The sequence below is a fragment of the Silene latifolia genome, chromosome 8, assembly GCF_048544455.1.
Source record: "Silene latifolia isolate original U9 population chromosome 8, ASM4854445v1, whole genome shotgun sequence".
NCBI lineage: Eukaryota > Viridiplantae > Streptophyta > Magnoliopsida > Caryophyllales > Caryophyllaceae > Silene > Silene latifolia.
In genome coordinates, this window is record NC_133533.1 from 4142618 (window position 1) to 4158359 (window position 15742).

General features: G+C 37.5%; 1 protein-coding gene across 2 annotated transcripts; it reads left to right on the plus strand.

Moving 5' to 3' along the window:
• Positions 1-395: 395 nt before the first annotated feature.
• Positions 396-3179, plus strand: LOC141594005 (uncharacterized). 2 transcript variants are annotated; one of them, XM_074414223.1, is made up of 6 exons: positions 396-514; positions 1398-1457; positions 1582-1643; positions 1732-1918; positions 2028-2244; positions 2778-3179. In XM_074414223.1, the coding sequence occupies exons 4-6, from the start codon at positions 1748-1750 to the stop codon at positions 2852-2854; spliced, it is 465 nt and encodes a 154-aa protein (XP_074270324.1). In that variant the 5' UTR covers positions 396-514; positions 1398-1457; positions 1582-1643; positions 1732-1747; the 3' UTR covers positions 2855-3179. The 2 variants fall into 2 exon arrangements, with proteins under 2 accessions (XP_074270324.1, XP_074270325.1); XM_074414224.1 differs by having other exon boundaries at positions 1732-1799; positions 2778-3001.
• Positions 3180-15742: the final 12563 nt, after the last annotated feature.

Genomic DNA, 15742 nt, shown 5'->3' on the forward strand with positions numbered 1-15742 from the left:
CGTCCCGGTCATTTGTTGTCTTTTTCTATTTTGGGGTTTCTCGGTGAGTTGTTGTCCTTTTTATTTTAAGACACGATACAACCGTTATTTAAATTTAATAAAATATGAAGTATATTTTGGATATTTTAAGACGTTTTCATCAAGTTTAGGAATCATATCAGTGATATCATATCACTAATAGAGTTAATGCCGAAAAACAGACCGAAGTTAATCGGACTCTAAGCATATGTAGTTATCGATAAAAAAAATTACTCCGTCCATTTATCCGTAAACGGAAAAAAAAGCCTTGGTTACGGAAAACTAAATTTACTTCCTCCATTCCGATCTTTGGTTACTTGTTTTATTAGAAATAAAAGGAAATTGTACATATAAAAGAGGAACAATTTGAAAATTAGGGTTCATACAAAAGATTGATAGAGAGAAAATTGATTACGATGTCGACGTCAATTCCTCAAAATCGTAGTTCATACAATCTTCGACCTCGATCCAAGGCTGTGATATCAGTAAAATCTCGGTAATTTCCAACTTTCCCCAATTCAATTCAATTCAATTCATTATTATTTTATTTTATTACCACTGTATTTTCTTTGATTTTAACCTCTATTTACCTTGTATCATCATCACTACATGTATTTGTCATCTCAATTTTACGGAATTTATTACTTGGCCAGTGGCCTCTGTGCTGAAAAATGAAAATTTCGAAACTTTTAGTTAAATTTTCGAAATTTTCCCGATTTTCCCTTATATCAATACTCGTTCGCCCCTGCTGAAATCCCGATTTTTGAAATTTTAGTTACTCGACGCCGTAAATTGTCATGCTGGTGGAAGTTTATTAGTTATTTTTCTTGATATTATCACAAATTCTCACTTATCCGTCTAAAGCTGTAGACTGATAGTGTCTTTCTCACAAATGAGTGTGGATAGTGCAAGTGGCTGGAAAATGGATACCCGGCTTGCCCTCCCACTTGCATTTTGTGAGAGAGCCACTATCCGTCTACAGCTTTAGACGGATAGTGTCCGTCTACAATGAGACAGATTGATCTACTTTTTATTAAACAAATATGCCATCTAAATTTATTTTAAGGAGCTAGGGCCGGAGGTTTGTTAATCGATGTGCTCGACAGCTCATGGTGTTTTTCTTCTGCAAATTGGTGTCCATCTGTTAACATTACAATGTATGCTTACGAAAGTTAAAATATCTTACATTCGTAAGCTTGTGTGTGTGCGCGTGCGTGTCAATGTGTGCGTATGTGTCTGAGTATTTTGTGTAGAATGAATACGTAAGCTTGTGTGTGTGTGAATGCGTGATCAGATTATGATAAATTTGAAAACAAGTTACTCATAGATTGTCATGTTGTATTTATCATTATTGATTAGCGATTTTGCTTTTGAACTAGCATTAAAAAGAAGATTGCTGACGCAGAGAAACGATCATTTGCAGAAACTGAAAGTCGTAGGTATGCTACTGCATATATGAATATAAATTACTATTTTTTTTTTGGGGGAAAATGCAAGTCCTTATATTAATTATTGTCATGTTGGATTTTATCATTTGTTGATTATTGGTGACTTTGCAACTAGGATTAAGAAGAAGATTGCTGAAATGGAGAGAAACTATCGTTCGCAGAAACTGAAAGTCCTGGGTATGATACTGCATATATGAATATAACTTAATCTAGTATCAGTACTAGTATTGTGATTCGGTTTTCTTATTCAGTATTTCTGTGATAGGCAAAGGTTTCTAGTCATGACTGATGAAGAACTGGATAAATATTTTCATGACAAATATACTGCCAGAGGTATTATTCACGAACCTCCTACGCCTTTGTCAGACAAGGAACGAGTTCGTATGCATGAAAAAGCTAATCTCAGATTGGCAGAAACAGGGTTGTCTTACTTGAATGATCCGGCCAACGGGGTTTGTTCTCCTGCTCCGTCATTCTGCTCTTCAAACTGCATTTTAGCTTAATCTTTATTATTCGGTTTGTAGTCCCACTTACCCTTTGCTGTGTCAAAATAATTCCCAGGATGCCAAATATGAACTTGTGAATCCAATTGCTGGTCGTTTCTTTATTTCTTGTAACCCAAGGCCGCGTGGCATTACACATTCCAACTTCGAGGCTAAGCTCAAAAATGATCCTGAGGCTGAAGTCCAATTGTTTTTCCTTGAAATTGTCGGAAAAGCCCCTGGTTTAGAGAAGGTTACCTGTTGCTGTTCCTTGGGCCGAAGTGGCTCAAAGGCAGGTTAGCATACATATTTTTTCCTGATATATTTTTGCCTTTTCGTATTGAGTCACCAATTTAATTGTACTTCTCATCATTGTTAAGTAGTAGTCGGTTGATGCAATTCTCAACGCTGTTGATTTGAAAATAGCCGATCCCAGATCAGTTTGAGATTTAAAAGGCTATGTGGATTTGTTGGCGGTAGTTGTGTTGTGACTGTAGCCTCTGTGGGTGGTTAAAAGTTAAAACAGGTTCAAGGCCTCATAAATCCGACCCTCCTTAGTCCCATCTCCCTAGAGGGAGGGAGTCTTTGACGTGTTGGGGTAATGTTGTGGTTTTTGGGCGGCTTATCTTACCTTCACTGATTTCTGATTTTGTAGTATGTTTCACTTCTCTTTTGTTTTTCACTTTTTCTTTTCGATTTTTTTTGCATGTTTGAGGTGTGCGTGAAACCTCAAATAAATTTGGGATTAAGGCTCTGAAGTTGTTGTTTGGCGGCTACTTCTGAAAGTATTTGAAAAGACCCTGATCTTATTTAATTTGTTATGTTGCAGCGGCGACTGGGCTTCATGGTTGCCGAGTATGCTCCAAGATCAATCACCCTAAGAGAATGCGTTTCATTACTCACTGATTGCCTTTGCTTCATGATGCTAACCTCAGCCACTCGCTCAAAATGGACATCGGTTTCTCTAGTCGGCTATAAATTTATGTGTAGTGGCGGAGCTAGGATTTGAACCCAGCGGGGGCGAAAATTTCAGCGGGGCGAACGGGTTATAGTATAAGGGGAACTCGAAATTTTTGACAACTAAAACTTTTGCGATTTTCATCCGCCCTAGCTCCACCAATGTTTATGTGTAATGATCATCTAACAACCTAATTACTGTTAGGACTTTGGTGGGCTTTACAGTATTGTGAAAACATAATATCGTCTGTTTTAATGAATCTTGTTTGTGTAATTACTTAACTAGTTTAGATCCCGCACAACAAATGCGCGGTATTTATAGGATTTTTATTTTTGTATTACTTAATTATGTTAAATTAACACCTAATCAATTTTTCATATTTCATGTCATTATATTTTGATATGAGGGAAAAAATTGAACTGTAAAATTATTTAAGAAAACTGAGTAAAATTAAACTATAAAATAATAGTGGTATCTCATTTATTGTTCATTTTTCTCGTTATTGTATTTTGTTTCGAGTAAAAGATAATTAAAACTGAAAATTAATCCAAGAGAATTGAGTACTGTGCTGAAATGTATTTTTTGTAAAAAGTGTTTTTTATACCACAAAGCTAATGATTTCAATTTAAAAACTCTCTCAATTTTTTTGTTATGAAAGTAATCAAAACCATTTATAGTTTTGTTTATATATAGTAATGTGTCAAGTTATTATCAAATAATAATATCAATCAAAGATTTAGTACGTTTATAGTCTTGATCATTTGTTATCTAAGGTGTTATCTCACATCTACACTTGCCTACATCACACACCCACTTGCCCATTTGTGCTTACCAAAAGTGGAAATAGATAACAAATGAGTGATACACCCAAAAATGGAAATAGATAACAATTGATCGAGACGGAGGAAGTAATTATTAATTTCTTTATTTAGTGAATACAATTAAATTATCAATAGTTTCCTTATTTAAAAAGATGTTTTTAGGAGGGAAAATTTGTGAGTTCGCCTATTCATTTAGTTGATAGACTAGTATAGATCTCGCGCAAATGCGCGATATTTTAGATAGAAATATTAAAGAAAAAATTAATAAAACTGATATTTAACTCAATTTAAAATTTAATTGTAAATTTATTATTATTAATATTTTATATTAATCGGTGGAAAAGCGAAAGTTCAGTATAATACAGATGAAAGCCCAATAACAGATATGATATAATAAAATCTCAATTATTGATATGATATAATAAAAGCTCAATTATAGCCAAATTCATTTAGGCAGGAAAATTTTGGAGAACTCTTATTCTTTTAGTATAAGGGGGAAGGAGGAGGATGAATTATTTTCGAGTAACAATTATGTTATTTATGCAGAATGATACGTGAAACAATAAATACTTGGCTCCGGTTATTTTGGGTCGAGTCAAATTTAGGTCTTGAGTTTGAGTGTCCGGTCAAGTACTGCGTCGAGTTATTCGGGGGCAGGTCAATTTTACCAGGTCTAGTTATGTGGATCCATCCAAATTAGTAGTCGTCGGCTGAACCATTGGAGAAATATTTTATCTTGAAATTAGTCAAAGCTTGTAGTCGAAAATCGAAATACACCATACATACATTTTACCGAAAACTGAAATAATTGAATTTGTACCCCGTGTGAATAGGGGTATACACTGGGTTGGGCTGTCAATTTGTAGCCCAGGCTGTCAATTTGTAGCCCAGGCCCGCCACTAAAAAGGGGTTGGGCTGGGCTATGCCGGGTTGAGCTCCATAATAACTGGCCCATGCCCGGCCCATACAGTGTTTTTTTAGCGGGTCAAGCTGGGTTGGACCACTAGCCCGGCCCAATTAGAGGGATTGGTTGAACTGGGCTGACACGCAGGCTGGCTGGGCTAGAAAAAAACCGGCCCACTAATGCGTATTGGGTCGAGCTAGCCCGCACCGTTAAATAGCTCTACGGTGTGACGGTCTTGTTTTGACATGTCTAGTTGAAGGGGTTTTGGTCAAGTCAAGTCTTTTTGTTTTTCGGAATTAACCATTTTTGGCAAATCAAGTGTCGATTTTGTGAAAGAGAGCAAAAGCAAATGCGGGACGGAAATAAAACGAGATAGTAAATCAAAATCGAGAGCGACGGAATAAAAAAGAGGAACAATTTGAAATTTAGGGTTCATACAAAATAGTGATAGAGAGAGAATTGATTACGATGTCGACTTCAAATCCTCAGAATCGTAGTTCATACAATCTTTTGCACTAATATATTTGTCTTTTGCACTAATCTAGTGGTTTTATGAGCTAATATTGTGTTCTAGTTGTCTTGGCATGGTTTGTCACATTTTGTAGGAAGTTGAGCTTTTAGGAGCTTATTTCTAACAAATTTGCAAGAGCTAAACCCTGTTTGGTAAACGGCATATTGGCTAATTTTTAGAATATTCAAGGGTTTTAGCATTTTTGACTAGTCAATATGCTAATTTTAGTGTAAACAACATATTGAAATAATATATTTAGGTCAATATGCTGTTTTAGAATATGCTTACCCAACATATTGGTCACCATATTCTAAACTAAGAAATTTTACTACATTTTACAAAGAAAACTAACAATCTACTAATCGTAATCTGTCAGTTACCAAACAGTCAAATTAATTTTGCTAATTATTATAATATGTTAGTCAAACCTTCTGTTACAATCTGCCATTTATAATATACCGTTGCAATCTGCTTATGCTGAAATTAATCCGCTATTTATCCAACAGAGCAAATAATATACTACGGATATGAAAATGAAAAAGATAATTGTGTTGCCATATTCCTAATTAGTAAATTTACTAATTACTAATTTATAATATGAAATGGAAATCCCGCTTATTTCCATGTTTCCAACCTTTTCCTAGAAAAAAGTACTACAAAATCCAGGATTAGTTTTGCATTTTTGAAAAGAATCTCCGTAATTTTAGCATTAGAGATATTATGACAAATGGAAAAGGAATATTCCATATATTTTCATATGGCATATTCTATCGTTTTTTTTTTCAATAGAAACAAAATTAGAAGATGATTTTGTAATTACTCTAATATGTTGACACGTCAGGCTGAGCTTAAAATGTGAGATGCCATGTCAGCAAGATTGACTATTACATTAAAGAAATATATGATATGATATGATATATGACGATAGTTTGACATGATGATTGTATTTTTTCAATTATAAATTCTGATTTAGGAATCGGAGATAGAATAGATGGAGGACGAGTTTTGTTGGCCTTGTGTTGGGATCATGGTCGAACATTGATGGCGATAACAGCCTAAAGTTACTTACTTTGAATTATAAGAAAAAATTAGCAATTAAATTTTTTGACGAACTAGGAGGGAAGCCAACTAAGGCTATAATTTGTTTTGGTAGAGAAGCGGATGGGTTCGAGAAAGCTGTGGAGTTTCAAAAGTTGTTCTAAAGATATGGGAGCCATTGGAATTTATGGTTGGTTAGGGCATGAAAAGAATTAAGATTTTGTTGAAAGAAAGATTGGAGAATATCTCCGGAAAATTACAACTGATGAAGGTAGGAAGGTGGGGAAGATGCAACAACTTCGCACGCTCAATCAACTTCAATAACAGGTAAATTGTTTATGCAAATTTTGCAAGGTATTACTTTATACATGAATGTACTGTTTTTGAATTATAATTAATATGCAAGAAAAGGAGAAAGAAGTTTTACGAAAGACTATTGAAGAAAGGAGGAAAGATATTCTGATGTTAAAGGAAAACAAGAAATAACGAAAAAGATGAGAGATTACAACTCGGCTCCAAACCGGCTCAAGATTAAGGAGGTAGCTAATGAAATTACCTAAAGATTGATGAACTAAACCAGTTTGAGTCCAATAATAATGCTTCCCTTATCAGCGAATCGCTGAGTGACGATGAATTAGTTGAAGCTTTGTCGATGTTATTGAAAGACGTTTTCTTGGAACTACAAAATAAAACTCTTGAACAAATACTAACATGGGTGAGTAACAATTGGTCATCTATGACTAATAATTGTTCATCCCACAAAAGCAAACACAAATAGAAAAGCCAGAGATAACAAGAGTTAATATTACATTAAAAATACTAAAAGTGAAATAATTAATTATGTAATTAAACAAACAAGAGTCACTAAACCTAAACCACAACCACAACAACAATAACACAAATATAATAAGAAAATAGAATAAGAAAATCGAAGACAACCACAACAACAACAACAATAACAATATTTGTGGCAAAATATTAATAAACATAGCAATATTGATGACAAAATATTAATAATCTGTGGCAAAAGTTTAGTATATTGTGGACATATACATAACACAAATATATTTGGACAATATAGTATGACAATATATGTATTGATTAATACTTTTCTTTTTCTTACGAGAGCCTTTTGTTCTCATAGACAAATGCGATCGGACTTGTATAAAACCACTAATATGATAATATAGCTAAACCCGTGAATTTCACGGGTAATAGAACCACTAATATGATAATATAGCCTTCTTCACCCAGTTCCCTTATAGAGGGTGTCCTTCCCACTATAATCATAATCCGATTTGATCAAAAATTCCCCTATTAAGATTTGTCCATGAGCAATAGCTTTACTCACATCAGCAAAGAATGTACTAGACTCTGGATCGTAACCTGTCGCGTATTTTATCTTGTACCTACGTGCGCCCTGCAAAAAAAAAAAGTGTAATTATACAAATGTGATTAAGACCACGATAATAATTTGTTATGCCTAAATAATTAAAGATAGTTTATTACCCGTCGAACGGTACCAGTCTTTTTCCCTCCTTTCTTTTTGACATAATCATCCTCAGCCACTACTCTAGTTTTGCTCACTCATTTTAGCATTTGTTCAAGAGTTTTGGTTTCTAGTTCGGAGAAAACGTCTTTCAATTGAGGCAGTGATATTTTAGGAATTTTTTGATTTGTTCATCTGGCCATCAAATTCATTTGTGCTTCCATCATGACATTTATTGAACTTGGGATGCATGTTTCTGCATTTTTTACTTTTGCACATGAACAAACAGAAAAGAAAATCGGAGAAAAACTTACTTAAATTTCGGATTCAAAGGAAGAGTATAATGAGAAAATAGACCTGATTTCTTCTGAACAACTGGTTCAAACAGCGGAGTTTCCCCACTCTTCCAATCGCAATTGCCAATCATATCAGGATATCGATGTGGCTCCCTCCAAGAGAAAGCTAAATTGATGCCATATCCGTCTCTCTACATATATGAACAGAAGCTTATTAAAAATCTTTGTTTCCAATCAATTCATAACACACATTGTAATATTACACTACAAGAAAACAAGACAAATGCGACGGAGAAGCTACAGTCGCCAATTTTGGAGGTGACGTGGCTTGAACTATGGCGACCACTGACAGTCGCTAATGTGGCGACCAAAACCAGTCGCCAATTTTGGCGACGAGTTTCTGTCGCCCACTTTAAAAAATTTCGTCGCCAAAATTGGCGACGAAGTCCTGTCGCCAAAAGCGACTAAACCTAGCTACGAAGTGCGGGCGACGGGCCTTAGTCGCTTTATTCTTAATGGCGACTGTTCTCAGTCGCCTTATATGGTCGCCAATTACCTTATTTGTTGTATTGTTATTTAATCTGTAAAACTGGACTAAGATAAGCAAGAAGAAGAAAAAAAAGGTGGATTCAGATAATAATCCAAACTGAATGAACTGATAGGCAGACCAAAGCTCCTTATGAGTCGGATTTTCCGAGCATGGTATGTTCCATCCAGGCCGCAAATCAAAGGTGACTCAACCTTCTTTATGTATGGAATCACATCTGCCAAGCTGCTAACCTATGCTCAGAAGGTTTCACCTGGATGCTAGGTAATGGGAAAACAGTACGACTAGATACTGACAGATGGGTAAATGGAAAGTCTCCTGAGATGCGAAATCATTCCTCTCAACAACAGCAACTCTTCCATTATCCTCAGCACAAGAGATTTTGTCCATGGAACCCCAAATTTAGATGAGGATAGATGACTTTCTCTAGTGGAAGTATACTGAAGACGGATGCTGCTCTCTCAAATCAGGTTACAAATACTTAACCAATCTGCATCATCAACATAAAAAGATTCCTGCACAAATCCTGCCTACTCTGACTAGTTTAAGACGGCGAGGCATAGATACAAATCATGATTGTTCTTTTTGTAAGAACCAAATGGAAATCGGTGACCATCTTTTCCATAGTTGTGAAATCACACAACAAATTGGAAGCCGAGAACTTTGGGGATCAATGTCTATCCTAATCTTTATACTCCCTTTAACCAGTGGATGCTATATTTTCTGTTTATCTCGACGGTCAGCTCCTGTATTCGCTCACCCTCCCCTCCGGATACTGAATCACTCGTTTGGCATACAAGTCAACCAACTGCGTTCTTCTTTACTCATATTCAGTGAAGAGAGCATTCTACAATCTCATTCATCAGATGGGATAATAGCCAATTGGAATGCTCTGGTTTTAGAAGTTGCTATGGAAGCAGCTCACAACCGTGATATGATTGACGCGGTTTGTTATGTACGACTACTTTCTATAGCTACCTCGTTATCCAAACCACAAATTGGGGCATACCGTGAAAGACCAGGAATATATATGTGAAGAGGAAAGGAAGAAATTCAACGTAATTGATTCATTAACTGAGAGATACAATCCTAATTATATACTTGTGCTATATCCTATAAAACAAGTTACGTATAATACATTGCCTAAGTTATAATATACACAATAAGATCATATCTCATAATATGGCAATAAGATCGTTAAATATCGTCTAATACTCCCCCTCAAGTTGGAGCACTTGGAGTTCCAATGCCCAACTTGGACTGAAGATACTCGAACGCCTCACTTCCAAGAGCTTTTGTAAAGATATCGGCAATTTGATCCTTGCTCCTCACATGCGAAGTGGCGATTGTCTTAGTCACTAGGTGATGTCGAACAAAATGACAATCCACTTCTATGTGTTTAGTTCGATCATGAAAGACGGGATTTTTTGCAATATGCGTTGCGGCTTTGTTGTCACACAAAATTTCCATAGGCTTATTATGATTGATACCCAGGGACTGCAAAAAAGACTTCAACCATAATAGTTCCTTCGTTACTCCAGCTAAGGCTCGATACTCCGCTTCGGCCGTGGATAGTGCAACAGTGGCTTGCTTTCGCGCTTTCCACGAAATAGGTGAATTTCCTAGAGACACATAGTAACCCGTAATAGACCGTCGTGATAATGGGCAACTGGCATAGTCCGAGTCCGAATAACCTCGCAAAGACAGGTCACTGTTTTTTTCGAGCACAATTCCCTTTCCCGGGCTGCTTTTGATGTAACGCATAACTCTATTGACAGCATCTAAATGTTCTCGTCTTGGGGCGTGGACAAATTGAGCTAAAATATGAACCGAATACACTAAATCTGGCCTTGTTATCGTCAAATAAATAAGACGACCAACCAATCTTCTATACTTCAACGGATCATGTAATACTTCACCCTTAGCTAATGCCAATCGATGGTTTGGTTGGATAGGCGTGTACACGGGTTTACATCCTTCCATTCCTGCTTCCTTCACTAATTCCAAAGCATATTTCCGTTGACTTAGGAAAAGTCCTTGTGCACTCGAGGCTATCTCAATTCCCAAAAAATATTTCAAACGACCAAGGTCTTTTACCCCAAAACTCCGATCAAGGAAGGCTTTAAGTCGATCACTAGCATTTTTGTTATTACTTACAATAATCATATCATCAACATACACCAATAGACCAATAAAAATTCCATCTTTATTGTAAGTGAAAAGAGAGTAATCCGCTAGTGATTGGACAAAACCATACCTTGTGAGAGAACTCGTGAGTTTGGCAAACCAGTTCCGTGATGCTTGTTTAAGCCCATACAAGGATTTCAAAAGCTTACATACCTTGCCCGGTCCTTGTCCCTGGATTCCCGGTGGCAATCTCATATAGACTTCTTCGTCTAAATCTCCGTGAAGAAAGGCGTTGTTCACATCCAACTGCTCTATTCCCCATCCTTTTGACACGGCTACAGCAAGCAAGCATCTCACACTTGTCATTTTTGCGACTGGTGCAAAAGTTTCATGGAAGTCGATCCCTTCAACTTGAGTGTATCCTTGTGCCACTAATCGCGCTTTATAGCGCTCAATAGTTCCGTCTGCTTTCAATTTTATCTTGTACACCCAACGACATCCAATTGGTTTCTTACCCTTAGGTAAGTCAACTATTTTCCATGTTCCATTTAATTCAAGCGCCTCTATCTCCTTGTTCATAGCATTTCTCCATTCTTGCTGTCTCGCCGCATCTTCATAGCATTTTGGCTCTTCCATAGCATCAACACGAGCCAAATATTTCCTGTGATTAAGGGAAAAACAATTGGTTGTGACATAATTTGCTATAGGATAACGAGTACCTTTCTTTGCGGATAATGACTGGACGGATTGAGCATTTGTTATGGGGTCTATAATGCGAGCAGTTTTACACACATAATCTTTCTTCCAGTACGGTTCGAAACGCTGCCGAGCTCCACGCCCCTGCTGTCCATCTACCTCTGCATTATTTCCGTCATTTCTGGGCTGATCATCAGGTGGTGGGCTCGACATGTCTGGGCCTGCCTGTTCTCCCTCATTCTCATTATTGGTTGTGACAATTTCCCTTGTTTCCCCAGGAACAATTTCTGCTGCTTCTCCGTTTGGACTAGGTGGAACAAAGACAGGTTCTATATTTATTGGTTCATTTACTTTGGGACGCGCACCTTCGTCAGCTATGCCCATGGAACCATTATCAACAAAGGGAAAAGTATGTTCATAGAAAATCACATCTCGAGACTCAAAAATTTTTCGACTCTTAATGTCATAAACGCGCCATCCTTTCTTGGAACTTGGGTAACCGATAAAAACACATCTTTTTCCTCGTTCATTAAATTTATCCTTAGGACGATCTTTGTTGTGAGCGTAACAAAGGCTTCCAAAAACACGCAAGTTATCTAACACAGGTTGTATCCCATGTAACACTTCATACGGGGTTAATCCATTTAAGACTCGTGTAGGTGTTCTATTGATTAAATAGGCTGCAGTTAAAATACACTCCCCCCAAAACTCAATGGGTAGATTAGCTTGAAATCGAAGGGCTCTAGCACGCTCTAAAATATTCCTGTGCTTTCGCTCTACTCTACCATTTTGTTGTGGGGTGTCAACATTGCTACTTCGGAAAATCATTCCATTATCACTATAATACTCCTTTAATGGTCCGGAAAGAAATTCCGTCCCATTATCACTTTGTACTATTTTAACCTGCTTGCCAAATTGGGTGATTGTCATTTTGCAAAAATTCATCATTAAACGACAAATATCTCCCTTATCTCGCATCAATTGAACCCACACATGTCTACTTTTATCATCAACAATCGTCAAAAAATAATGTGACCCCGAAAAACTTGCCTTGTGATATGGTCCCCATATATCACAGTGAATAAGATTAAACAATTCATCACTGATTTTATTATTCGCTTTAAAAACGGATCGTGTTTGTTTCGCTCGACAACACGCGTCACATACATCATTATTGTTCCAACTTAAATTAAAACCAATTAAATTACCACAATTTGGTAACACACTGTGAGACGGATGGCCTAGTCTTTTGTGCCAAAGGCGCGCATCTCCCTTGTCATTTATTCTTGATACCCGCACTTGCTCCGTCTTCAAAAAATAGACCCCGTCACGGTGCTCACCCCGTCCAATCTTCATCCTCGTAGATTGGTCCTGTATGGTGCAATGATCAGAAAAAAATGTCACAACGCAATTATTTTCCTCAATCAATTGTTTTACGGAAATTAAATCACAAGTCAATTTCGGAACATATAGAACGTCTTTTAAAACGAAATTATCGCTCAACACAAGTTCTCCATGTTCTCGTGCTATGATTTTCGAACCATCTGGCAGAGTCACAGTTGACGGCTTTTGTACGCTGATATTGGAAAGCAAGGATTTTTGTCCTGTCATATGGTGTGACGCACCACTGTCGATTAGCCAATTATTAATATCATAATCCATACCTGAATTGGCTTGATTTCCATCCGATTTTGCTCCCAATAAATTGCGTATCTGAATTACCTCTTCTGCTGTAAAATTCCGTTCTCCTTCACCTGTCGTGGTAACATTGGCTGCCTGGTGGTTTCCACCTTGTCCTCTGCCACCACGCCCTTGGCCACGTCCGCCACGCCGTCCCCTGCCCCGACCTCTGCCTGGTCTCAGTTCAGGGTACTTGTCCCAACAGTTATCCTCTGTGTGATAGAGTTTATTGCAAGCAGTGCATCGAGGTACTCCTTCCCGTACTTCTGAATTTTGCACAGTACCATCACGTCCCCTGCTCGCTCCACTGATCAACCTAGCGGCCATGGCTGCTTCACTGTTTTCCTCTTTTGGCTTAGTGACAGCTCGGTGCCTCTCTTCTCTGAGAACAAGCGCATATGCCCTGTTCAACGACGTTATCTCATCTTCCATCAAGAGATTGGTGCGGATATTGCCATACAAACTCGTATCTAGTCCCATGAGGAATTGGTGGACTTTTTCTTCTTCCTTTTCCTTGGCCAAATCCGCTGCCGCTCCACAAGTACACTGCGATACACGACTGTAGTTGGCTAACTCGTCCCATATCGTCTTCAAATTGGTATAATACTCAACCACTGACTGGTTATTGCTTTGTTTGCACTGATTTAATTCGTGCTTGAGTTGGTGCACTCGTGGTGCATTGCCAACCGAGTACCGATCCTTCAATTCTTTCCAAATCTCCGTCACGGCTCCGGAAAAACTGATACTTGGGTGCAATTTGGGATCAATAGAGTTCCTAATCCAGGCTTTTACCATGGCGTTACATTGGCGCCATGCCACTGCCTCAAGACTCTCTTCTTCCCCGTCTTTGACATGCGGCTTCTTTACTTTGCCCTCAACAAAACTCAATTTATTTTTCGCGTCAAGAGCATTCCTTACCGCATCTGCCCACAAGTCATAGTTTTCCCCGTTGAAAACCGTTGGTGTTAATGACAAAGCCGTACTCTCGGAAGGGTGCAGATACAACGGTGATGACGGAGCAATCTGTTCTGCGAATTTGCTCCCACCACTCTTCTTTCCGTCGCCGTCTGGCCCAACCATGATTGAATTATTCTGATTTGATTTGTAGCGGAAGGTATGATCAGGATCAGAATTGCTCTGATGCCATGAAAGACCAGGAATATATATGTGAAGAGGAAAGGAAGAAATTCAACGTAATTGATTCATTAACTGAGAGATACAATCCTAATTATATACTTGTGCTATATCCTATAAAACAAGTTACGTATAATACATTGCCTAAGTTATAATATACACAATAAGATCATATCTCATAATATGGCAATAAGATCGTTAAATATCGTCTAATATACCGCATACCATAGGATTAAACAGCTATTAGCACAAGCATTTAAAAAAACTATAATGATAGTTTGCACAAAAATGAAGTATTTTGTCTACTACAACTTACCATGAATAACATTGACAAAGCCTCAATTAATTCATCGTCAGTCAGCTCTTCTTTGTCCTCTTCCTGCATATTGATTTTAATTCAAAAACAATAATAACATATACATATAAAACAATACTCGGGAAAATTTGCATAGATAATTTACCTCATGTTGAAGTTGATTAAGCCTATCAAGTTGTTGCACTTTCCCACCTTCCTACCTTCCTCAGTTGTGATCTTACAAAGGTATTCTCCAATCTTCCCTTCAACCCAATCATAATCCTTTTTATGGCATAACCAGCCATAAATTCCAATAGCTCCATTATCTTTGTTTTCAATCCATTCATTCTTGCTCTTTTTGCATTTATAGAACAACCTTTGAAATTCCACGGCTTTCTCGAACCCATCCGCCTCCCTCCCAAAACAAACTATAGCCTTGCTTGGCTTCCCTTCAACTTCGTCATCAAAAACTTCCATTGCTAATTTCTTATATTTCAAACTAAGTAAATTTAGGCTCTTATCGTCATCAATGTTCACCACGATTCCCACACACGGCCAACAAAACTCATCCTCCATCTATTCTATCACTGATTTCAAAGGAATATAAATCAGTCCAATTATAAGACAAATAAACATAGCCCAATAACAAAGCATGTAACCCACTCCAATTATAAAACATAACACACATGCCCAATTTACAAACACCATCACCATAAAGAAAAACAAAGGGAGAAGGACGACTCACTACAACCATAACCAACAACCCAAGTCACCAACCGTGGTCAGCACTACGTCCAACCAACCGTGGCCAACACTACAGCCCATGGCCAGCTCCTGCCCGCCACACGATTTCAAACTGAATTCGACAGTCCCATTTCAGCTCAGTTTTCAGACGGAACTTAAAAACAGATTTGAGACGGAAATAAGCATGCTTAAAGCTTAAAAGTAGGATTAACCAACACAAAATTCCACCAAGGTGAAGCTCAGGAAAACCCAGAAAAAGCAGTCACAAACCACCGTGAAAACAGACGGACATCTTATATTCGAAACCATCCTCCATACCGAAATCAACATGAGAAGCAAGCTATGAAAATACCCGAATATTCATGTAAAATGACCATTAAAAACCACATAGTCGACCACACATACGAGGAAGACAAAAAGAACTAAGCTTTACGACAAATAAAGGCACAAAACCGAGACAAGGAACGAAATTTCAACAATCTCCGATTCCTAAATCTCAATTCATATTTATACAATCATATCATGTCACATTGGAAAAATCTTAATCATGTCAA